The sequence below is a fragment of the Condylura cristata genome, unplaced genomic scaffold, assembly GCF_000260355.1.
Source record: "Condylura cristata isolate star-nosed mole 26May11 unplaced genomic scaffold, ConCri1.0 scaffold00031, whole genome shotgun sequence".
Taxonomy (NCBI): Eukaryota; Metazoa; Chordata; class Mammalia; order Eulipotyphla; family Talpidae; genus Condylura; species Condylura cristata.
Window position 1 is genome coordinate 1,135,661 of NW_004567132.1, and position 26,962 is coordinate 1,162,622.

The window sequence follows — 26,962 nt, forward strand, 5'->3', positions numbered from 1 at the left end:
AAATGGATTCCAGTCTGGGGATCCAATCCTATTACTACATGGAAAATGTATCTTGCTTTCTGCTAAATGAGGATAATACCTTCATTAGAAGTGATGATGAATTATTCAAGAATGACATACTTATTTTCCTTTGGAACTACTTTCTTCAGTGAATTCTTTATAGGATGAATCCTTCCTAGAAACAGGTCCTAAATTAAAACTCTGACAGCAGTAAAATTTTTAGAGTTCAAATTAGAAAACGTATTTTGTGCAGGGTGTTGCCTGAACCACTCAGGGAACATGCCCACTTAGAATCATCTTGCAGTTACTATAGTGAGATTAGGACCTATTTGAAGGGATGCCTTCATTGTTCAGTATAGTGGTTTTCAACTGGGATGAGTTTGCTCCCCAAAGGATATTCAGCAATGATTCTGGATGTTTTTCTTTCCACAACTGAGGATCTAATGAGTGGAGATTACTAAATATCCTTCAATGCATAGGATAGTACCATATACAAAGCACTACTCAGTTTAAAATGCCAGCAATGCTGAGAACTAGGAACATGGACTCAATGTGTGCAGTATTACTTATCTGAAATGATAACCACAGGCAAATGGAGGTAAAGAACTGGACTAGCTTACTGGTGATACTGTCATACTACCTGGGTTAAACTCATCACCTCATGATAAATATGTTCCCTTGTTATTCCCTTGTTAGAGAAAACAAATTCAGAAAGATTAAATAACTTGCACCAAAGTCAGTGGAGCTGGGACTTAAATTTAAGGCTGTAACACCCAGCCTTTTTCCTCTGTGCCCACTCTGTCTTAGATATACCAAAAAACAATACGTCCTAGAATTCTTAAATTATCTTGTGGGTTTCTACCAGAACTTAAAAACCATGGCTGAATGAAAACTCACATTTCTTTCCAACAAATGATATGATCTTTACTTCAGAATAGCTCACATGAAGAGGTAATTCTATTGGATGGGGAAACAATGGCATTAGACTTGTAATACTGGATTACTTTTTGACTATGCACCAATAAAGAGAATTCTCCCCCACTCCTCACTGAGCAAATCTGAGAAAAATTTCAGGATCATGAAAAATCCAATTAGGCACCTTAGGATATATAATTTCACTGACAGCTTCTCTCCATCAGCAAACATTCAGAGTATCCTGTAAGGCAAGGCTCTATGCTGGGAACTATTATAGATATGTGTATCAATAGCCTATAAAATCACATCATGATTATTTTCTGAAATGTTTCTTCCACTTATCCAGTTCTTACCAAGTATCTGACACTACTGAAAACATCCTCTACACTAACTTACATTATATTATGGATGGGAAAATCTCTCCTCAAGTTGATTAACTTTTCCTTACTATCATAACATCATTCATATTAAGTTGTATTATCAAGCTTTCAAAGATCAGATCTTAGTCTAGTTTAATCTTCTGTAGGATAAGTTCCTTGAAGACTACATTTATTTTACTTATTCTATTTATAAACAGAATGGTTCTTAATGAATATTACAAATATTTTCTGAATGGATCTGGACAAATCAATAAATGAGTAAGTGTCATTCATAACATCCTGTAGGAGTCAGATCAACTTGAGGCTCTTCAGTCTCCTCCAAGCTGTGACAGTTCCTCAACCTTCCTGTCTTGTATGACTCTTGAAGGACACTAGTCAGTTATTTTATAGAGTGCTCCTCCTTTATGTGTTTATCTCATAATTAGACTAAGTTAGAGATTTTGGGGAAGAATATCACAGAGGTAATAATGTGTTCCACTTGCAGCTCCATAGTCAGGGAATGTGTGATATCAGCCTATTAGTAATGAGGCAAACCTGGGAAACTGGAAGCTTCTTGCCCCCTTCTCTGTTCTTGGAATGTGTGCTACCCACATTCCTGCCCATTCCCACGCTTCCCAAGGACAATTCTCAACTGTGTTGTTGAGATCATATGGACTGTGCACAGGACTAAACCCAGTAAAAATCTCTATACGAACTTTAAAGTCTTGGGGGATGGGTGTAGAAAATTCTCTTGTCTTACAGCAGCCCAGGACTAAGTCCTGTAAGCTTTCTTGGTTCTTAAAACTGCCACCTACCAATATGGACTACTCTGCCTTTTTCTTTGATTTTTCCTTGCCCTCCAGTTACAGGGGCAGGTCTCGGATTACACCTGCGGGTTCCTGAGGTTGTGACCCAACAAACTGTTTCCACTTAAGAAAACATGTCTTTTATATGCTTGCTCTACATGCAGTTATGATAAAGACAATGTTCATGAGACAAACAAGAACTGGATGAAAAATACCAAGAGGGAAACAGGATCAAAATTGGGGTGGGAAGAGCACATGGGACTATAGTGATGGCACATGAATGAAGTGGTGGTGGTAAGTTCATGGGGATGATAAATGAGATGAAAAAAGGTACAAAATGAAAAATGATGTAAAATATATAAAGTAAAAATAAATAAAAAATAATACCAAGATTTAAATCTGGTCAGCAAATGTTTATATTAGAAAACATCAGACTTAATTCCTCATTAGTATGTTAGCAGTTCATCTTGCAATTTATACCATGCAAGTACTGTATATGTGAGTATATATATTATATATGTGTGTGTGTGTGTGTGTGTGTGTATATATATATATATAATTGTACTTATTATCACATAATAGTCACCAAATACTGTAAAACCAGTGTCAAAGATAACAAATTAATTAGGACATTCCTTATACCTGATTTAGTCAAAGTTAGACAGAAAGAACATAAAAATATAAATAAATAGCTGTAATAAAATATGTAAATATTCGCCATACTAAAGGTATAAACAAAAGACTGTATTGTCTCAGATAGGAGAACAGAAATGAAATATCTGGGATTAGACTGAAAACACCACTAATGATATCCTGTAATAAGGAATACTTTGGGCAAAACTAGTCATTATTATTCCACTATTTGGTGGAAAAGGACACAATTCGAATGACAAACTTTCAGTTCATTTTTAAAGCCACATAATCTAATGGGGTTCAAGTTCACCGCTGCTGGGGAGCAAATGTGGGTAATTCTCTCAGTTGCTGCAAAATCACTCACATGAGAAGCTGCAGAGAACCACAAATACTTAAGCTCAATCAACTTATCTCCAGACACAGCTCTTAGCCAGTAGGAAAAACTCCAGACTTCCCTTTGTGGTCACAAGGAAGAATGTTCTGGCTTTCTGATGCAAAAATAAAAAGGTTCCATAGTAAAATTAAAGCACATTTTCAAGGGAAGAGGGTACAGAGAACTCACCTGTAAGTTCTCTGAGAGTACCTTTAGAGAAAAGAGTAGAGACTGTGGAATGAAGAGGAGAAATTTAGTAAGAAGAAGAAAGTGATGTCAAAGTTACAGATTAGATGCATTTGCGATTACTACCTAAACTGAAGCACCTAAGTTGTGTCTCAAATGGGAAAACAGACTAGGTAAGTTTTCAAGCTTCCGTTTCTGGAAAACAACTTACAGCTGAACATAAACCAAAAATACAGATTGTGTGTATTTTGTAAGCTTCGGATGAATGGCTTTTTCTCTAAATATCATTTAACCAAAAGGAAAGATCTTTTTCTTTTTCTTTTTTTTTCCCCACATGTAGGTTTACAAATCCCTGTCCTAGAAAAGGAGTTTTAATGGTTAAATATAGCTAAAGTAGCAGACTTGCTCAGGACCCAAGGAAGCCTGTGCTAGGCAACAGCCCATTAACAGACTGGATCTGGGTATTCATAAAATCTGGAAGAAAACCAGACAGCTCCAGGGAAGTATTTATAGCCCACGAGCAGAGGAGTAAGGGGTGGGCAGGACAACTGTGAGTCATGCTTTATTCTGTTTTGCTCAGGGCTCTTATAGAGCCTTTCCTCTGACTAAGCACAGTGGCTGACAGCTGACAGGGCCCAGATACAGAACTGGGATCTAGGGAGGTGATCATGTTCAACATAACCAATTCAAAGCAGCAGGCAAACAAACAAGGTGGAAAAAGAGAGAATGACAGAGTATTGGTGCTCTAGGATGCTTGCAAAAGAATAGTAGGGAAATCAGAAAAATGTATGGGAAAACAGTTTGTCTTTCTCCTTGAGTTCTTCCCTACTGTTTTGCTGTAATCCCTCCTAAGGTTTTTGCCATAATTACCAATTTTAATAGAATTTAACAAAATCTTAGATTTTAAAACTACTTATTTATACAAACATATTTTACATCATTGTTCATTTTTGTGTACTGTATACTTTCTCCTCTCAGATGTAGTCCCCATAAAATTTGCACCACCAATTCACCTGTGAACCATCACCCCGTGAACAGGGGTGTGTTTTTCATTCCTGCTTTGATTCCTCTGCTTCGTCCTCCCTTGCAGAATGTCTTTGATTTAGTTGCCTACTAATTTTTTAACATTATTAGTTTTTTTCCCCCCGACCCCTTATTTGGTTTCCCTATGATTTTAAAAGGATTTATAAGGCAAAGAACACCATTAATGGAAATTAGGAAATCAAAATAAGTTCTAATCCCACTCATGTAGCAAACCTTTTGCGTTATCAAGTACTTCACAACCTCTCTGGCAATCAAGGCAAGAGGGGGGAAAAGGCAGAAAGGCAAGTAAAGGTTTACATAGAATGAAGACTAGTCTCATCGTGAGGCCAATTCCAATATACTCTTTACATGAGCTTGGGAGCTCACCTCCTTACTGGCATGGTTCTGGCACCCTCTGCTGTGCTGACTTAAAGAGCTCCAAGTGTTTTGTCACAACCCTATACAAGCAAGTTCTTAAGTCCTTTTCACCACTTTGATACCATATTGAGTCCCTTGCCCACCCTCTCTTTATGCTGCCTCAGATGCTCAGATTTTCCTTCCCATGAATGGAACTGCCACCCTTCTCACTGTCAAAGTGAGGGCCACCACAACCTCATAGAGGATGTATCCCCCTGGTGCCAAGATCACAACGTAGCTCCTCTTCCCTCCTGTTGTTGTAACCTTCCTGCTCCTGTTCCACCCCAACTGTCACCTGGCATTTTTCCATCCCTTAAGCTGCCCAGGGAAGCAGCTAGGAAGAACTGAAAGAAAGAGAAAAAAGAATCTTTATTCCTTTTGCTAGGATTTTTGTTATAGGGGATATTTGCTTTTGGACAGAGATGAGTTCAAAATCACTGTCCAGTAAATAAAAGTGTCCCCCAGTCAAATTCTTAAAGCTATTTCCAGGAGTTACTACAAGCATGGGAGGTATGTATTTAATGCATCATGAAATAGCCTCTTGGTAGGCTGGCCTGGGAACCTCACTCTCATGAGGTTGTTCCCATTGTTTCTATGGGAAAATGTTGTGTGAATGGCAAACAATTGGCTTACTAATGACCTTTCAAAACAATCTTTCCTTCCTCAAGAATGGTATGTAAAACAGGGAATTATAAAATGTGTTAGACAAAAGAAATCAGGGAGCAGTCGAGCTGTTCTTGGCTTTAATATAATTCTGCATACACATACACATATGTATAGAACATGTATACAAGTATGTAAGGAGTAAGTTGGAAAAAGTAAATTATCTCAGTGGTTTTTCCCCCCACTGTAGTCTGCGTTAGCAGCATAGGTTTAACCAGTCCCAAAAGCGGCCATTTATTATGTAAACAGTTTTCCGTAATGATTAAGAACACGAAGGAAATGTAGACCACATGGTAAATGCCTAGGATCAAGAAAAACAAGCACTGGAGAAGAATCTAAGACACAGAGAAGAGTTAAATGTGGACAGGTATTTCCCTCAGATAATCAATTCCTTAGAGAATAAACGCATCGAGTTCCCACTCACTGCCTGAGAGTCAGGGGAGAGATATCAAACCCTCCTTTATAGAATATGTCAACGGTGTTCTCAGAAGAGGGGAAGTCACACAAACAGGAATCAGGAAGGTATGTGTAGGGATAAGCAAGTGGGGACCTGAGTGGAGAAGCCAGAAAAGCTGTGGTTGAAAGGATTTTGTCTGCTGAGCTCAGTTCTGACAGGGCACAGTCATAAGGCATTGTAGGTTCTGATATAGAAAGATAAAATATAATATATAAATATAATATAAATAATGGAATCTGTCAGGGCATTTCATACATACTTTCCATCTTTTAGGTCAGTGGCTAGCACTGTATCTGGCACTTCAATATAATCCTTGATACTGAAATTTAAACTGAAGAAGAATGCCTCAGAAAGGACAGGAAGCAGAAGAGAAGACTGGGCCATACTACCTCAGAGCGTCTGTTCAGACTGGCTCACCTCATAGAAAAGTCCTTCTGGGAACTGCTGGAAGCACTGCGCACACACAAAGCACTGCTCATGGTACAGCTCGCCATTGCTGTTGACGATCTTCTCTGCAGGGGCAAAGCCACCCCTGCAACGCTCACAGGTGGCGTTGGCAAGGGCGTTGGCCATGTTGCTGTAACACACAAAAGACAACCTCTTCTTAGACTTAAAGCCAAACAATATGACACACTGAGGAGCAATTCTCTCTCTTCACAAAAATCTTATTTTATCAATAAAGTCCAAGTTCTTGTTTGCATCTTAGATACTCTTAAATCAAACTGTTTCCACTTTGTGCTAACATCTAAAGATGCTCTTCCTGTTCTGAATCTCTTTTTCTTTAAAATTTCTGACATTCTTCTTGCTAAATATGCTATGAATGAGTGTCTATGACCCATTAAGTACTTGGACTAAAGATAAAAGTCAATTGTTGCCACTCAAGGAGCCAGAATTTACAGTTTGATGTGTAGCCTAATTAAATACTCATAAGTCAACATTTTTTTAAAAGATTTATTTATTTTTATTCATAAAGAACTGAGGTACAGGCCAGAGATGCGGAGGGTGAGAGGCTTCACCAGAGACAGAGTGGGGAGCAGAACAGGCAGATCGACGAAGTACACTGCTGAGGGGAGCAGCGGGCGGGCCAGGAGAGGTCTGCCGCGCCATGTGGAGCTCCTCCAGGGCAGGTGGGGATCGAACTCATGTGGAAGTGGCTTAAGCTTCTTGGTGCTGTGCTTTAACCCGCTGCGCCACCAGTAAGTGCCCCATAAGTCAACATTTTAAAGACAACTTCTTTCCCCTCTGAGACCAGAATCTAAATTGCATGTTAGCTGAATACCATCTGATAGCCTAGACATAGATGATCCATTTTGAAAGCAACTGTTTAGATGACTTCAAAAAATATATTTATTTATTTATGCATACAGACCAGAGGTGGGGGGTGGGTGAGAGAAAATAGAATGGGGGGCAGAACAGGCTGACTGAATGAAACACACTGCTGAGGGGAGCAGTGGGTGAGACAGGAAATGTCTGCCACACCATGTGGGTCACCTCCCTGGCCAGGGATTGAACTGCTAATGCAGTGGCTATGGATAGCTTCATAGTGCTGCGCTTTAACCTGTGGTGCCACCAGGGAAGGCCGAATATGTAACTCGTAAAACCAACCAAAATGCCCTAATTTTATAATCTGATTGGTAAAACAAATCTTGAACACAATATTATAAAATGTATCAAGATCACAGAATTTTACACTATAAAGACCATTTTACTTACATATGACAAAGTAGAGGTTCAGAAGGGTAGAGTAGTACAATATCACAAAGCTAATTAGCAGTAGACAGGGCTGAGAAAACATGTCTCGCACTCAAAAAATCATGACCAGAGTAAGACTATAATATGAATTTCAAACATTTGAGGATGACCACACCAACACACTTACAGATTAGAAAAGTGAAACCAGGCAGTCAAGTGAACACTGACAAGATCAGAGACTTGGCAACTTCATCAGTAATTCCACCATACCCTTAACTACACAGGAAGCATTCAAGAAATGGTGACAAAGTATTTTTATGATTCTCTGTAATCACTGTGGCTTGGAAGAAGAAAAGCATATAACAAGCTTACAAACAAATATTTAGCCATTCTCCAGTGAATTGCCTGGATTTCATGTAAAGAACTGTTTTGCCTGAAAGGGCTTCAAGTAGAGAAAGTCCCCTGCCAGAAAATCATTGGCAACGCCTTCCTTTATAATTCTGCAAGTTGATTTTCAGATTCCCAATCAGAGTACAAGCTCTACCTGTGGTCTAGTCCCAAGAACAACTTCTGACTACCCACATATGGAAGCAACCCACCTTATAACTCTAGTGTTCTCTTGATCTTCACAATCACCATGTGCGGCAGGTACCCCATCCCAGCTGCCAAAGGATGACAGTGTTGCCTTCTCCAAAAATGAAGTGTTTCTGTTTTACAGCTTTGCCATAACTTACTCTATGTAGAAGTACCATGTTCACAATCCATACTAATCAAAGATTAATTTTACTTACCAGGCTTGAACACATAATTTACATGGCACCCCCCCCCCCCAAAAAGGAAGGGAGGCAGCCTCACCGAAGGGCAAACCATTTTTAAGTGTTATATTAAAATACAATTCTGGTGAATCTCCTACACTTATTCTTGAGTGTGTACTTTCACCTACAGTAAGTTTCCTTTCTAATCTAGAAGAAAAAAGACCGTATTTTCTACATTAAAGAACTTGAGTTAAGAAGAGAAGTCCATAAAATTCCCTTATTTTTCTGACTGAAATAACATAGGTACATTGTGGCAGTTTCGGCTTCCTCTGGAAGGATCCTTCCTCTGGAAGGATCTCTGTTTCTTGCTCCTGACTAAAACCCATAACTGTCCCTGTTGAAGAAAGGCATGTCCACACATACCTTGCAATCCTTATCACTGTTTTGAGATGAGCAAAGATATATAAAACCACTCTGGAAACCAGAAGATGCTAGTCAAATATAAAACATGATTATTAATTTAAAATTCTTTCAAAAGATTCACCAAATCCTCAATAATCTTATTAGAACTCTCCAAAAGCTAGGAAAGCATATTAATTCATCATCCCCAAATCAGCAGCTTACAAAATGTCACTATGACCCTTTCAGGCAGTTAGAAGATCCTTCTCTCCATTCTAAGTATATCTCTATGGGTGGCCATATTTTATTTATATACTGCATGTAAAACAACAGACTACAAAAGGATGAATGCAGAAGCAGATATGAGGAACTGTCTTTTTATTGAGACAGACATTAATAAAATTTGCAAAAATGTAATACAATACCACTCTTTCCACTAAGTTGTTTTAAAAAGTTATTTTTAAAAAACTTATTATTTTATACTAATAATTATTAGCTTGCAGTAAGTTTATTATTTTTAATGACTCACTAAATGTTTAAAATTTTGTTTTAGTTTCTAGGATATGAAATATTGGTAAACAAAAGCCCTCTTAGAACCTCAATAATTTTTAAGTATAAAGGGGTACCATTCATACTTAAACCTTTATCACAGACCTGTTTACACAGATTTCCCCTGCTATTAAAAAGTAGAATGAACATTGGTATGAATTGGAAGGGTTTTGGGGGTGTGTGTGGAGTGGGGGGTTGTCTGAGAATGCTATTCCCATTGATTTACTATGTGGGAAAAATTTAACATTTTCCCAAAACCCCAAAATAAAGTAACAAATCATACCAAGTAGAGATATTTTGCTTCCAGACAGTAGGGAAAATGTACTCATTATGATACTGATTGTTTATGTTCCAGTCCAAATATTAAAATAGAGAAAACAGGAAAACATACTATAGCAAGCATATAGGCTTTCTCACAAGCAGGGAAATAAACTAGTTTTAGATATAACATAACATATACTTTTGAAGAGGTGTATTTTTAAAAAAATAACGAACAGAAAGAGAAACAGAACATTAGAAAAAAAATTCAGAAACTAAATACCAATAATCTCACCAACCTACTGAACTGTTCACATGCCCCCTCCTGTCTTATCTTTAGCCACCTGGCTCTATGCACTTTTTTTTTTAAAAGAGTAGTTTTTGGTTCACTGCAAAACTGAGCAGAGGTACATAGAGTTCCCATCCACCCCTGCACCCACACATGCAGAGCATTCCCCATTACTAACATCTCCTACCAGAGTGGTACATTTGTACAAATAATGAACCTACACTGACCTATGCCGTTTTTACAGCTGATTTTTATATTTAATGGAACACATGACAGAAGTCTTTTTTTAAAAGTCATGGATGACAGGTATAGCTGTCATTTGGTTATTTATATTTAATTGCCGATTTTTTCATAAAAGAATTTTCTGAAAACACTAAAATAGAAATGCTGAAGACAAGGAATACATATATTGGAGAATATAGACTTAAGAAGTCTTTGGTACAGAATCTTCATCTTTGGCCAGTCATGGTTTAACTGATCTCTTCCATAAATCAACCTCATATAGAAAACTTGCTATCATGGAGATTTCTGTTACTCAAGTGCTTCATTTATCAAAGTATGTGAAACAAATATCCTGGCATTAAAATGTAAAAATGTATACAATCAAAAGGCATCCTGAAAGTTCACCAAACATTTTGGTTACTGTATAATTATAATTTCCAACAACTTTACAAAACTGTTACTTAAGTAGCATTGGTTTATAGCATATAGGTTTCAGATGGGTCCCAATTACTATAAAACAGTCCTTTGTGAATTGTGAAAATAAGTAATTGTTGTGATATCACACTAATTAGTGGAAATAGAATCCAGTTAAGCTTTCTATAACTTTTAGTTGATAAATTGGGATTTGCGAGAACTCTAAACTTTCAAATTGAATAAGGTCAATAATCTTATTGAGTTGGCCTATGCTATACTGCACTATTTATATAAAAATTATTTGCTAAATTTCATTTAATAAATTTAACTTTTAAACTTATGGCAAGATATATATGTATGTGTGTGTGTGTCTGTGTGTGTATATATATATATATAATGTGTGTGTGTGTAAATTTATATATAGCTTCATCAACAGCTTATAAATCAATTTTTCATTGTTTCCCTCAACCTGCACTGGTGTATAGAGTTGTAGAAAAGAAAAATTTCTATTGTAAACACAGACAAGGAAAACCCCAAGCTTCCCTTTTGGAATATACAATGAAATATACATATCATGAATCAACTGAAGACAAAGACATTGCTACACTTTAAAGGCAGCATTTTCCTCCAGATATACATTTATCCAGCAGAAATTTTAAGTCTGTCTGTCTGCTGGAATATGCTGCACTGTGAACAGTCCTCCAAGCACCCATCACCCAGGAAAGCTGTTATTGAAAGGTGAGGACATAAGCTTGCAATTGGTTAGCACACTGAAAGCCCAAGAAGGCTAAATCTGGAAAAGGGGGATTTCCAAGCGAGGAGACACTTACAATTTCGCATAAAAGTCACAAAACTCCTTGTAGACTTTTACGTCACTATGCCTGCGCTGCAGTTTGGACTCAGCCCTCTCGTCTTCATTGCCATTAACCTGGTGGGCACTGCTAAGGGCTGTCTGGGGGATTTCTTCATTCTCAGGGATAATACAGGGGCGCATCCTCTCTGGGAACGCCATCCTCCGGTGCTTGTGAGCTCTGAGCACAGACGATAGCAGTGGGACGGGAGGGAGAAGAGAGAAACAATATTCACTCCTCCCCCACTTCCCTACGAGGGACACTCCCACTGTTCCCACATGCGTCAGCACCAGGCCTGCAGGGTAGCTCCTGACCCTTCATGTTAAGAGTTCAGACAGCAAAGCAGTCGGTATGACAAGTCCTGATTTACTGAGGCAGTTGGGAAGTTCTAGAAAACCTTTCACAAAAGCCGTGACATAGTCCTTGCTGGAGCAGCCTTCCTGGTATACTGTGTCCGAAAAAAATGATACAAGGATAGAGAACTACTTGGTAGGCACCCAAGAGAAAGAAATTTCCATGTGCTCTGGTAATCTGTCACCCGAATTTCTATATACGCTAGCACTGTGCTTCTCGACCTTGGTGGGCATAAGTGTCTCCTAGCCCCTGAGAAGTTCTATTTTGAACATGCTCTTTGGTGAGACTAATGGTGCTGGTATATATCCTGAGGGACATCATAATGCCTAGACAGCTCACTCCAGATTCTACAGGAATCTGGGAATCCCTGAAAGTAAGAGCAACAGTCAGCTTTTATTTACTTCAGCAGCTTGTACACAGTAAGTCTTGAATAATGTTGATCCACCTACTTGGCATTCAGCCCAATAAATGGAGCAAAGGAAACAGGACTGCTAGGGTTTGATTAGAAACCTTTGTTGAAATCACAACTAATCCTGTAACTTTGGTGAGCCATTGTTTATCTTTATCATGATTAATGATGCACCAATGGTCTTGGTATACATTCCATACTAGTATTAGCAATGAAGATGATAATACAGTACAATGGGCAACAAAAGGGTTAAGAATCATCAGCAAGTGTTTACTGTCTTATCCCTGTGAGGTGGCATGATTTAAAGATGAGGACACTGAGGTACAAAGAGGTTGAATAACTAGAAAGTAGGTCATGGAGTTGAAATTTAAATCTAGCTAGAATGTTATCACAGCCTATGTTGTTAACCACTATGTGAGAAAATGGTTAAACAGAATATGGGATTAGAAGCAGAAAATATTAATATGGGAACCCAAAAGATCTTGGAGTAGTGGTCAGGAACAATAGACTGAATATTTTTAAATAGGAAAGAAATCACCTCAAGATTTAAATTTTCTGTTTCTACAAAAATTATGTGGAATAGAGGAAGGTTTGCAGTGGGATGAGGAGGAATAATGGATTCTGAGACTAGAAACACAGTGAATTACGGGTGGCATGTTTGGGAAAAGGGAGCCATACAAGCTGACTGTCCACTTTTCCCTCTTAATCTAATTAGCTTCCTTCTGTTTACATTCCTACTTCTACCTATTGCTCCTCTTTTCAGAATTTGAAATCAATCTTTATGAATGGATTAATAAGTTGTGGCATATATAAACAATGGAATACTACTCATAGATCAAAAAAGATAAACTCCTACCATTTGCTTCAACATGAACAGAGTGAAATAAGTCAGAAGGAGAAAGATCGAACTTTCTCGCACATGTGGAATATAGAGAAACCAAACAAATGGGTAGGAAAAAGATAAATTTGCAAGATCTGAAGATCTGGGATGCACAGTGGGGTGGGGTATGGAGAGGTCAAAATGGGAGGGAAGAGCATATGGGATGAGGTATTGAGGTGCTATGGTGATGGGAGAACTATAGGGACTACACATGAGGGGTGAAATCAAATATATCCAAAAATTAACAACAAAGTAAGAAAATAAATCTGAAAACCCAACAGAATCAATCTTTATGTTCATCATCTTAAAACGTATTTACGTCAGTCTAATGAAACAAAGTCCCCATGCATGCAGGGGCTTGCCCTCCCCAAGTAGAAGCTTCCAGACAATGACTTGATGATAAAGAAGGGGTCTCCACCACCATTATGTGTTATCATTAATAATCCAGTTACAACGTGGCCATTTACAAGTAACTTCTGCATAGAAAAAAATTATCCTCCATAAAAAAAGGCTATACTTACCATCTTAAGAGAGACTACATGATCTGCTCAGTCACACATCTAATAAATGGAAGATCCCAAATTCAAACTCAGACTTCTGACTTCAGTACTTTTGTTTTATCTCTTTATAAAATTTAGTCTGTATTCGACATCCCACTGATTGGGAAAAAAATTTCTCACACAAAACTAACAATAAAGGATTGATCACAAAAATATACAAAGAACTGAAACTCAACAAAATAAACAACTCCATCAAAAAATGGGCAGAGAGCTAAAAAGACACTTTTCCAAAGAGGAAATGCAGATGGCCAACAAACATGAAAAAATGTTCCAAAATCACTTGTAATAAGGGAGATGAAAATTAAAACCACAATGAGATACCACCTCACAGCAGTGAGAATGGCATATCTTAAAATGAGTAGCAACAACAAATGTTGGCTAGGAAGTGGAGTGCTGCTGGTGGGAATGCAAACTAGTACAACCACTATGGAAAACTGTTTGGAGTTTCCTCAAACTGCTAAAAATGGAGCTTCCCTACGACCCAAAATTCCACTCCTAGGTAATCTATCCAAAAGGCACAAAAACACTGATTCAAAAAGACACCTGCAACCCCATGTTTATTGCTGCTTTATTTACAATTGGAAAGACATGGAAGCAGCTGAAATGCCCAGAAGTAGATGACTGGATTAAAATGATGTGGTACATATACACAATGGAATATTACTCAGCAAACAAAACAAAACAAAAATAAACACATGCCTTTTGCAGCAACATGGATGGAGCTGGATGGGATCATGCTCAGTGAAATAAGCCAGAAAGAAAAGGAAAATTACTGGATGGTTTCACTCATAGCAGGAGTATAAAGGACCAGGGAAGAAAATAACAATGATAATGAACAATTATATTCCAGAGACATTTTACAGCAGTGGAATGGGGAATGGGATAAAAAACAATGGGGGGAGAAAAGTGCACTGGACTATGGTGATGGCACATGGGTGAACTGTAGGTGGGAGCCCACAGGGATTACGACTGAGATGGAAAAAGGCACAAAATGATGTAAAAATAGACTATCATATTATTTTTAAAAATTTAGACTGTATTAATGCTTCCAATAATTTCTCCACACCTAAGGTAAGAACCTGTCACAAAGACTCTATTTGTCTCCAGCAATATTTTTTACTGTTCTTAATCCACATTACATTTATGATTTGATTGCAAATCATGTCCATTCTCCTGCCAGCAATACCATCAGACCAAAATGTTCTGCTCACATTGAGATAATGCTACTTATAGACTCAAAAAACTTTTAGGGTAGAACACTGGTCCTGTGTGGGTGCTAGGAAACATCCCCTTCCCTTCAGTTTCAATATCCAGGTGACAGCAGACAAATATTCTAACAAATACTCTACCTTTATCCAGTTTCATTCCATTGGTCAAAAATATAACCTTCACAAGGGCAGGAATTGTCTCGTTCATGAGTAGAGCCCACTACTTACTAAGGGTACAGTAGTTACTTGTTGAAATAATGAACTAGGGTTAATGATCCATCTGCTTGATTCAGAGAATCATGAAAACAATGAAAGAGCAAATTAGTCACCAGTCTGCCAAGTACTTTGAGTCAGCAGATCTAAAAATATAACTTTTATCTTATTTACTTCATAACAGCTACTCTTATTTCTGTAAGACTGTAAAAGTTTATGAATCATTGACAGATATCATAGTGAAATACATTATCTGCCAAATAACTAAAAATAATGTAAAAGATCTACAATCAAACTTAAAATTTTTATTCTGAAATACAGTCATAGGAAGTAATAAGGATTGTACAGTTTCCCTAGGCTTACATCTTGAGTAATTAAAACCCAGTATCAAATCCAAGAATCTGATAGTGGTACAAAGTGTGTGTGTAGATTCTGTGTCACTTATCAACACCATAATCAAGATACAGAATGATTCCATCACCAGAACAATCTCCCAGTGCTATCTCTGTCATACCCAATCTCTCCCAGTCTTCCATCCCTAACCTCTGGCAACTACTAATCTGTTTTTCATCTACAGAACTGCCAGAGAATGGGACTGAATCTTTGTATCCCTCCTAAATTACTATGGTGCAATCTGAATCCCTAATGTAATTGGAATTTGGAGGTTTGGTCTTCTGAAGGGCTGGATAAGAGTTAGACTAGGTCATAAGAATGGGCCCTCCTGATACAAAGAACTGATACTCTTGTAAGAGGAAGAGTTGTGTCAGCCATGCACAAATATGGCCAAAAGATGATGTTCGAGAGTCAGGAAGTAGATCCTAAGATACTGTATCTCTGCACTCTAATTATGGATTTCCCAGCCTCCTAGGGAAATGAGTACATATTTGCTATTTAAGTCACACAATCCATAGCATCATTGTTACAATAGCCCAAACGAATAGTAGCATACACAGATACTTATAAATATGGGGCTTTTTAAGGTTGGCTTTTTGCTAGGCAAAGTGTCCTGGAGATCTATCCAAGTTATTAGGTATGGAAGCATAACCTCAACAGATTGTTGTTTTTCATTGCTAGTGGTATTCCATGGTATAGGTTCTGTTATGTATAAAACCATATATATTAGTTTCTGGGTAAACATAGATTTTTATTTTTCTGGGATAAATGTTCAAGAGTAAAATTGCTAAGCTGTATGGCTCATTTCTGTTAGAAACCATAAACTGTTTTTAAGAATAGCTTTACCACTTTATACTGTCTTTAGCAATTGTATGAGAGATTACATTTCTCTACATCCTCACCAGCACTTGTGTTACCATTATTTTTTATTTTTGGTGTTCTAACTGGTGTTTCAATTTTCATAAAATATATGCATTGTTAGCATTTATGCAGATAAGTATACACAAGAAATTATAAATCTCACTCCACCAGTATTAATAAGGAGGGAAATAGAATAATGATTGTATTTTAACAAAATCGAACATCATAGAACAGTTTTGAAAACTAAAGTGCATTTGTATGTTCTACTAATTGTCCCTTTGAGAAAACTAAAGAGCTTACTGAAAGAATAGATTCTTGGTCACCAATAAGATATTATGTTGCCTGGGTGATCTGGTGATGGGAAACCCAAGGGGATTGCAATTGAGATGGAAAAATGCACGAAAACATGTAAAAATAAACTATTATAAAATTTTAAAAATATTATGTTGCCTTTAAAGAAAATGTTTTCAGTCTGTATTTTGTCTTCCCAGGGACCTGAGTATAGCCGGGCTCCAGGTTTTGACTGCTGAGTAAGCCACCAAAGGGCTGTGTACAAACAGGAAATACATCTTAGCCCTCCTTCTGCATCAGCCACTAAAAAATGCTCCATACCTTCAGCTAAGTTGACTCCATGGTATCCTGCTAAATGAATAGTGCTGAAAATTTAGTAAAAAATATCTTATCCCTTCTGTGGTAAGGGGCTTGAAGCAGACAGGAAACTATTTCCTGCACACCCCTGCCCTGCCTGTTTCTCTCTACTTCCACCTGGAACCTATTTATGAGGGTGCTTGGCATACAGTAACCCTAAATAAAACTCTTCAATAGAAGTCATCTTGATATGAGTCGGTATTATGCACAAGGACAGCATGTATTATGGAGATATTTTTAAACTGTTTAATCAGTGTAACAGAATCCATGTGGATGTTAACACAGATTCGTGGCTCTGTCTCTTTGTTTAGAATTTTGCCACACACATTCTTTCTTCCGTTCCTTTCTTGTTATCACCTAAGACTATCCTAACTAGGGACTGAAGGGAAAAGGGAGACTGGGGTTCTAGAGGGAGAAAGGATAGGGCATGAAAGAGCCAGGTCATCTCCTACAGGGAGCTCCTTCTGGTTAGCCTCTCCTTATAAGCAAGGGACCTGACTAGTTGATTCTCACAGCAGAATTCTTAGGGCAGAAAGAATTTTTTCCCACCTTATATGTGTTAATTATGCTGAAACACGGTAGTTATTATAGTGAGAGCTCAACGCCAATGTGAAGGCCTGGACTGGCAAACTCCTGCAGCCGTGAAATCAGAAGGCTTTGGTACTAGAGGTGTCTATGGCAGGAGAAATGGGCAGCCCTTTCTTTAGCAGCTTTCCCATTCAGCCTCACAGCTGCTTTAAAAAATATTGTTCACATTATTCCACCATTTACTTATATTTCTTTACATCACATCAGAACATAAGGAACTTTTATCATGTGCAGCAGACTTAAGTGAGCAGGAAGAAGTATTTGTTGAATTAATAAAATGGAATAAAGACAGACTCTGTTTCTATGAGCATATGATGCAGTTGGGGAGACAATCTATGAGTAAGTAAGGGTTTTTCTACCATTCAAGCATATCATAATGCAGATTTCTACTTCACTGCTGAGTGGTATGTAAAGATCAATAGTCATGTGGCCACTGAAAGGTTAGGCAGCACTATTCACTCAAAAGGACTGTGGACTGTGTGCAATGACGTTAGTTCATGAATCATTTTTCTTATCTTACTACCATCCACCTTACAGAGTGAAAAGAAAAGTGGGTTAATCTTGGGAATAATCTTGGGAATAATCTTCCCAAGAGAATAGGAGGTAATTGAAGGGCAACTAAACACCACTGCTGAACTTTGATGTTCAGGCATGTTACTTTTAAGCCATTTTGTCGGTAAGTCATTCTGAGAAATGCAAATGGTCCTTTAAAACTTTGGTTGCACCCCATCAAAAATGGACAAAAGAGCTAATAAGACACTTCTCCAAAGAGGAAATGCAATCCACCAACTGGCATATGAAAAAATGTTCAACATCCCTTGTAATAAGAGAAATGTTAATCAAAACCACAATGAGATACCATCTTACATCAGTAAGAATGGCACATAATAAAAAAAAAGCAACAAAAAATGCAGTGTCCATATGACCCAGCAATCCCACACACACCTAAGTAACTACCCAAAAGACAAAAACACCGATTCAAAAAGACACCTGCACTCCCATGTTTATTGCTGCTTTATTAACAATAGGAAAGACATGTTCAAATGTCCAAAAGTGGACGACTGGATTAAAAAGATGTGGTACATACACACAGTGGAATATTACTCAGCAATCAAAAAGATAAACACATGCCTTTTGCAGCAACATGGATGGAGCTGGAAGGGATCATGCTTAGTGAAATAAGCCAGAAAGAAAAGGAAAAATACCAGGTGGTTTCACTCATAGCAGGAGTATAAAGGACCAGAGGAGAAAATAATAATAATAATAATAATAATGAACAATTATATACCAGAGACATTTTACAGGGGTGGAGTGGGGAATGGGATCAAAAATGGGGGGGATGCACTGGACTATGGTGATGGCACTCGTGTGAACTGGTGGTGAGAAGCCCATTGGGATTACAACTGAGATGGAAAAAGGCACAGAATGATGTAAAAGCAAACTATTATATTATTAAAAAAAAACTAGCATAAAAAAATGTTGGCGAGGATGTGGATAAAAAGGAAATCTTCTACACTATTGGTGGGAATGCACACTGGTACAACCACTGTAGAAAGCTGTTTAGAGGTTTCTCAAACAGTTAAAATGGAGCTTCCATATGATCCAGCAATCCCATTCCTACATATCTACTGAAAGGACACAAAAGCATTAGTTTAAAAGGACACCTGCACCCCTGTTTATTGCTGTCCTATTTACAATGGGGAAGATGTGGAATCAAGCCAAATGCCCAAAAATAGATGGCTGGATCAAGAAGATGTGGTACATATACACTATGGAATATTACTCAGCAATCAATAAAGATAAACCTGTACCATTTGTGACAACATGGATGGAGTTGGAAGGAATCATGCTTAATGAAATAAGCCAGAAAGAAACAGAAAAATACCAAATTCAGTGTAAGAGATCAGGGGGAAAAAAAAGTAATTGTAATAAAATAAAAATAAAAATCAACAAACAACTATAAACCAGAGACATTTGATAAGGATGGAAAGGGGAGTAGGATGAAAACTGAGTGATGGCACACAGGTGAACTGATGGTGGGAAGTCCATAGGGATTACAACCCAGTTGAAAAAATGTACACAATAAAGAATGATGTAAAAAACACACATACATAAACAAACAAACTGGTTGTACAATCATAAGAATAACATATATGTGAACCGCCTTGATTGAAATCACTACTACCACTACAGTAACATCTAAATAGTCCTTGAAATAGAATGGCAGGCTGTTTTTAAAAACCTGGAAAAAGCTAGTCTTGTCTGTGGGCTTGTTAGGGGGTTATTTCTGAAGAACTAGGATCTCTTAAGGCGTAATTCCTTAAGGGTGTTTCCCAAGAAGGTCTATAAACTGATTAGAATCACCTTGGCTTATTTGAGTCAAGAGAGTCAACAGGACAGGTCTGCAACCCAAACATCCCTTAAATTCATCCAGAGTAGAGAAAATTATATTTTTAAAATTCAACATTTTTTTTGTCACTTGTGTGCTAAACTTTGTCATTTACTGGATGACCTACTGTGCAGTGTCTTGGTCCGCTTGTGCTGCTATAACAAAATATAGATTGGGTGTCTTTAAAACAACAGAAGTCTAATTTGCATAGTTCTAGAAGTTGCCAGTTGAAAATCAAGGCGCCAACATGGCTAAATTCTAATGAGGGTTCTCTTCCCTTCTTCTTGGTTCAGAGTCCTTGCACTTACTTTCTCACTGTATCCTCACTTTGGTGGATGGCTTAAGGCAGGTGGGAATCGAACTCATGCGGAAGTGGCTTTAGCTTCTCAGTGCTGTGCTTTAACCCGCTGAGCCACCAGGAGGGCCCATTTTATTATTTTTAATTAAAATTTTTTTCTAATAGCAATGACTGAATTCTGTATATTACTACTAAACATTTCATCTTTGTGGATTTTTAATCAAGCTGAACATTTTAACTAACTACCTCTAAAATTCTATTCTAGGAAAAAAGGAAGTGCTATTGTTTACCTCACTCCACAGATAGATGTACATTTTGTGGATGACTTAAACCAAATACTTGGCAATAACAACTATCAGAATGAAGTTTTTCCAACATCAAAGTCTTCACTCAAATTATTGTGATGGTCTGGTTAAGTTATTATATGACATAATAAATTATTTTCATTTTGATTCTCTATCCCACTCAAGTGGAAAATGTTAAACTGATGTTCCTCTACAACTAAAAACAAAACAATCATGATATGCATGCTAAGATAATAAAGCCAGAAAGTTCTTTCTCATCTCCCAGCTTTCGGGACAAATGCGCTGTAGACTTTTTTTTTTTTAAGTGAGGAAAGAGACGCAGGTTGGCCAGAAAACGATATGGAATTAGCTTATGGCCATTTTTGCCATATCAAAATTATTTTCTAATTCCTAATTTTATAAGCAAAAAGAACAGGAGCAAGAGCGTGAAAGAGAAATATTATGCATCTCTCTTCAAAATAACTGAAAATGAAGACAACTGCACATCTGTTGAGTGCATACACTGGTGCTGCTTTTCTGTATCCTGCTGAAAGCCAGGCATAACCTTTAAGTATGTTAGAAATAAATAAAGAGATTAAGTGAATAACTTCATCACCTAACAAAGATGAAAAGAATAGGTTGCAACCAGTGAAGGCTATTTGCATCTGATTTTAACAGCCTTCAAAATGAGACTTGCTGACAATTTAAAGACCATCATTGGAGTTGGAGACAGATTTATAGCATCCCAAATCTTGTTCTATTTTCAAAAAATGGTGTTGAGATGCCTCATAAGGAAAATGAGAGAAATGTAACTCCATATCAGGTCTTAGAAAAACTAGCAGACATATTTCTAGTAACAGAATTGAAAGACAGCAAAAGAAGGCAAGGTAAGTTTCTTCTCTGTTATCTAGAGAACACTGTCCTGGCTTTATTATTCTTGAAAAGCACCGGCAGAAGGGTGGCTATTTGGGGGACAGAAGGCAGAGGCCCCCAGGGACAGCATTGTGTGTACTGTGCTGTGCCTTGGTGCCACAAAGGCTCTGTGACAAGGACATGGCCTAGAAGTGCTCTACAACACAAAAATACTCTGCAGCCAACATGAAGTATTGTGAATACAGTTGTCAATCAATCTTTTCTTTTTTTATTTTTTAAAGATTTATTTATTTATGCACACAAGAACTGGGGTGGAGGCCTACATTGCAATGGGTGAGAGGATTCACCAGAGACAGAGTGGGGAATAGAACAGGTAGATCTACCAAAATATACTGCTGAGGGGAACAGCGGGTGGGTCAGGAGAGTTCAGCCAAGCCATGTGGGTCAGCTCGTTGGCCAGGGATTGAACTTGTGCTACAGTGGCTGTGGATAGCTTCATAGAGCTGTGCTTTAACCCACTGCACCACAAGTTACTCAATCTTAAAAAAAGTTAACACATGTTGTCGAGCACTTAATGGCCTATTTCTTGGGAAGTACATCTCCCCGGATGATCTCAAGAATGACTTTCCAGCATTATCAACCAAGAAATACCCACTTCAGCCTATGCAGTACTGAGAGTCTGGGGAAAGTGAAGAAGAGAAACTGAAATAAAAGTCATCATGTAACAAGTACAGGTTTCATGGACTCCGCCCCCACTCCAGATAAGGGAACTACTAATCCCATCAATAATAAGGGGAAGCAAGCTGGGATGTGAGGGCGGAGTTGAGTAGCCAGGTTGGGATAAAACTGGACATGTGGGCTCTGGGGGTCTCTTGGCATGGTGGTTCGTGCCTGACTGTTTTGGCTCTGGATTGGTTTTTAGAGTGCTGGTGGAGTCCAAGTAAGCAGAACTGGTAGGACATTCTAGCTTAACTTGTATTTCTCTCCCTCTTTCCCTGGGTTATTCCTTTACCTTTCTCCTTATAAATAAATCCATTACTTAGCCTTTTTGAGTGTGTCCATAATACGACTGAATCGTAAGCATGCGGGTGAAAACCCACAGACAGGCAACCCAAATCACATTGGAGTGCCCTGTAACAATCACAGCATTCTTCCTTTTTCCATGATACTCTATTGAGATAAACACTTCTACTTTATCCAGAGACATTCTGAGTCACCTGAAGGAAAAAAGAACAGGTGGAAGATATGTAACACCCATCCCTCTCCTTGTATCACAACAGAATTGACTTGCTTCCTACAACTTGCTCCCCTGGTGCTAAACAAGGCAACTCACCAAACAAAGAAAAATAGAAAATTAGTCTGGGAAAGAAGCAGTAAAATATGTAGGAAAAAGGCACCAGCAATTAATAACAGAAAATATGACTTAAACAAAGGGGCAGTCTGCATTTCTTTAAGTTCTAAATGTCTCAAAAATGTGAGATGGGTCCAGGATCAGTGGATTGCACTGTTTTGTTTGATAAACTGAAAATTTCCTCATACTCATCAGCCCACATGTAACATAAAATATTACAGATATTTTATAAAGGCAGAGATATCTTACATTTCTACCATCTTGTATAAGCACTTAAACATGTTGATGTCTATTTTAAAATACATACACATATATATGATTTTAAATAAAAACATATTGTCGCAATGCGATTAATTTAGAAGAGTCCTTAATAGTATCTTCAATAGTGAAGTTCCAGTACTGGTTGGCAGATCTAAAAAGGACATTAAGTTCTCTGGGTAAACACCACAACCCCCTTTTCCCAAACTTTTTGACCTGAAACCCATTCAATCCTCATATTCCTAACTCAAGTTCTTCTCTACGAAGCTTTGAGCTTTCCAGCCTGTAATTACCTGTTTAAAGTCTATAATGCTCACCACCCTGTTCAATAAGGTGCTCCTTATCTCCTCAAACACACCACAAGCCCCTTATTGTATATATCTTCATTTATTTATTTTTAAAGATTTATTTATTGATGCATACAGAGCTGGGGTATAGGCCAGAGGTACAGGGACGGCAAGAGGATTCACCAGAGACAGAGTGGGGAGCAGAACAGGCAGACTGACAAAGTACACTGCTGAGGGGAGCAGCGGGTGGGCCAGGAGAGGTCTGCCGCCGTGTGGGTCACCCCCAGGGTGGGGATGGAACTCATGCTGAAATGGTTTTACCTTCTTAGTGCTGTGTTTTAACCTGCTGCACCACCACAGAGGGCCCAATGTATAAATCTTTATTTCTTTCAATTTGGATACCTCAGCCTAGATCTCCTTGAAAAGTTGTTCAAGTGCTCTCTCCTCTAAAACTCAAGACAACTGAATCTAGCTAGTGAATGTCAGCATGATTTTCTTTTCTCAGGAAAATTAATTCACCTCACTTATGTTTACTTCAATTTGAAACCTACAAGTTCTCTTTCAAATTTCTTCTCACTGTATTCCTATGGTTGCTCAAATAAGCAGAGTGTTTGTTCAAATGAAAAACATTCTTAAAATTCTTTTTATAGGTTGGGCAATTTTTCTCTGAGTTTTTAAAAACATCTTTGCTGGGAGCCATTTCTGTAGCAGTTCCTTCATTTTTCAAACCACTTCTCCGTGTTACTCATGTTATTCAGGTAAAACACTAACACATACTCTCACCCTTAGATATCTTTTTAAAAAGCTGTATTGTGCCTAAGACAAGTCTGAGGATGTCTTATATATCAAATATCAAGCAATAGCATTTTGGCCTAAAGTGCTGAAAGCCCAGTTTAACAGGTAAATTCTTGTGTGTGTCTATGATTTTATAAGGCTGTGATGCCAGTAGCACCCAACTTTCTGGCTCTAATTGACATTCTTATTTTAGTTCTGACTCAGCCAGGGATATCTCACTGAACACTGACCTTCAGCTAAGTTGGTAGAGGAAATCAGTGGGTGTTTTTAATTTTGTAACTAAGTGTAACAAGAGGTGTATTTTCTTTAGTGAAAAGGTAAAACAAAACAGAGTTTCAGTGGAAGGACAGAAAAGTAAAACATGTTACTTAGGTCAAGTGGAAACAATTTTTTCTGATTTAAGCCTGCATTTTTCATTGCCAATTGCTTTCTTTTTAACATGAAACATACTTTCATGTATTTTTTTTTCATGTATTTTTTACTGCACTAAGCAACATTTAAAAATATTGTACAGGAATAAGTGGAGGAACAGATTATCCTACCCCCCAATTTAAAAGAGATTAACTTCCAATTCTTTGAAGTATACAGAAAGTCAAGGAATTATTTTTTCTCAAAAATGATCTAAAGATGTAGAAATGATATCAGGTTGTAGAAAGGCCCTCCTGCGCACTGCTGCCAATGACATGCTGTTCTGAACATAGTTAAAGCGTCAGTTTCCTAGATATCTTCTTCATACTCCTGGTCTTCTGACTTTTGTCCCTAAGGTGTGGATTTTTGAAAGCAGTTTATAGGGCTAGGCAACAAACTTTACATATATATATATATATAATATATAAATGTTATATAAACATCATTTTGTGCATTTTTCCATGTCAATTGTAATCCCCATGTGCTTCCCATCGCCAAATCACCCATGTGCAACAAACTTTTTATTAAATCCTTTTAGTTCTTCTCAAGAAGTCATTCTATAAATCTAGCCATAATATATAAAAGTAGAGTAAATATGGCTGCAGACAGACCCATTCATTTTCTGGGTAGAGTATCACTGAAACAGCTTGAATGTGCCCATATGGAGTTATTGCCTGCCCTGTGAAAGTGGTCTTTCTCCTTTGCAAGCTGATGCAGAGGCTTTTCAGTAAAGGACGCTAAGATCTGCTGGAGGAAAGGGGTTTGTATGTTGGTCCTGGGTTCTGCATGCTCCCTTGGCAAACTTCTGGATACAGGGCTTTCTCTGGCATCAGCTTCCTACTGCACACAGAGCTTCTTCAGTGTCTAATTCCTGCAAGCATGGTAGTCAGAAGCAATCAGTGGCAGGCAGCTTCGCTGGCAACAGACCCTGGTGACTGCAGCAGAGGGCCTCTGCTCCTGCAGTGAGAAGCAAAACTGACCCCTCTACAACCTGCACATTGCCTGCTGAGTCCTCCACTCTCAGCAATTCCAAAGTAGAGGGCACTGTACTGGCAACCTGGAGGGAAAGTCTCCTACAAGCCTTTATTTTTAGCAAGTTTCTCTGGCATAACATCATGGTGACTTCTCTGCCATTCTGGAGACTGACTTGGGTGGGGATGTCGGGAGAACTTTTCCTTGGGGATCCTATTTCAACTCTGGAATGGTGGCTACTCCCTAAGAGCTGCTAGTCCTATATTCTTCAACCATTTCTCTACTTCCTATGAGCCAATTCCTTACTCTATCTTCTGGTTAGAGTTAATATTCCTTCAGTAATCCCTTCAGTAATCTTTATATTAAACTTTACTCATACAACTTATTATATGTGCTTTTTCTGATTGGGTCTTGAGTGAACCCATACAGATAGGAGGCCAAAGCCAGGAGTCTTTAAATGTCTGTTCTCAGATACCAGGTGTCACTGACCACGGCACATTCTTTAAAATTTCAGTTTTAATTTAAAACTGAAATTACATTTGAAACTAGAAAATAAAAACTAAAATAAAAGGACAACATCACAAAGTTGTCAGAGGGAGTGCTCCAAATCAGTCTTTCCTGTTCTTACTTTCTTTAAGCCAGAAGACATAAATGGATGCACTGCCCAAACCCAAGGCCAGAGAATACAGCAGCAACCCCCCCCCAAATATAAAGCAGGCACCCCTAATTGTCAAGTCAAAGGGGCATATTTGGGGACCAACCAATCTGGGTTACTATAATACTTTTCACACTGGATGTTGCTCCATGAAAGAGGCAAACAGGAACACACACCTTCATTTCAGCCCTCAAGAAATTAAGGAGAACAAAGAATACTTGGTATGCATCAATTTTGAGAAGGATGGAAGAACTGCAAACTTCTTGAGTATTCACCACACACCAAGACACTAGTTTCTTGGTCATGGCTATCCCTGTCTCCCTTTGTCATATTATTCCAGCTGTATCATAATTAAACAGCAGCCTTCTTTCTAACAGACCCTCAATTTTAGAAAACTTGTGGTAAAAAGGACCATGTACACAGCTTAACACTGACATTCGTGTACCTCTCCAGAAGTGTGGTCACCGATGCTTAAGAAAGCACCTTTTAGGGCCTGAATGTGAGGCTCTGAGCTTACAACATCATGTTTTGAGCTTCCACACTTTCTGGGGGGTGAGGGGAGTGTCAGGTAAAATCTAAAATGTAATACAATAATGATCTAACAATTTCTGTCTCAGAATAAGCTTTTGTGAGATGATACATAACCTCAGTACTCTTCCCCTTCCTCAATACCTACCTACCCACCTCTCAATCTCCATACAGAAAAAAATCTGAGGAAAAGGCAGACAGGCACAAGACAACTAAGGAAAAAGCTTAAGGAAAGAAACAGCAAGAAGGATCAAGGAATGTGTCAGATAGTTGTCACTGACATATACATACATGTGCCTTTGTGCACATGCATGTCTTTCAATATTTAGTTACTTAAACAATATAAATGGAAAGTAAACCTTCCTGACTATAAGGCAAGGAGGTTACCTGCTCTAACCCTTTTATAAAAATAAAGCCTACAGGCCCTCCCTGGTGGCACAGTGGGTTAAAGCACTGCACTGAGAAGCTAAAGCCACTTCCACATGAGTT

General features: G+C 38.2%; 1 protein-coding gene across 6 annotated transcripts in view; it reads right to left on the reverse strand.

Annotated features, from left to right (window-relative positions):
• LIMS1 (LIM and senescent cell antigen-like domains 1) overlaps positions 1-26,962 on the reverse strand; it is a 162,367-nt gene that overhangs the window by 35,241 nt on the left and 100,164 nt on the right. For 2 of the 6 annotated variants that reach the window (XM_012731557.1, XM_012731556.1), the window contains exons 1-3: positions 11,241-11,445; positions 6,250-6,409; positions 3,276-3,317 (exon numbers count right to left, since the gene is read on the reverse strand). In XM_012731557.1, the coding sequence (XP_012587011.1) occupies positions 3,276-3,317; positions 6,250-6,409; positions 11,241-11,422 (384 nt within the window). In that variant the 5' untranslated portion in view covers positions 11,423-11,445. Of the gene's footprint in view, positions 1-3,275; positions 3,318-6,249; positions 6,410-11,240; positions 11,688-26,962 lie in introns of those variants that run through there. The other 4 variants (XM_004691389.2, XM_012731558.1, XM_012731559.1 and 1 more) reach the window with 3 other exon arrangements.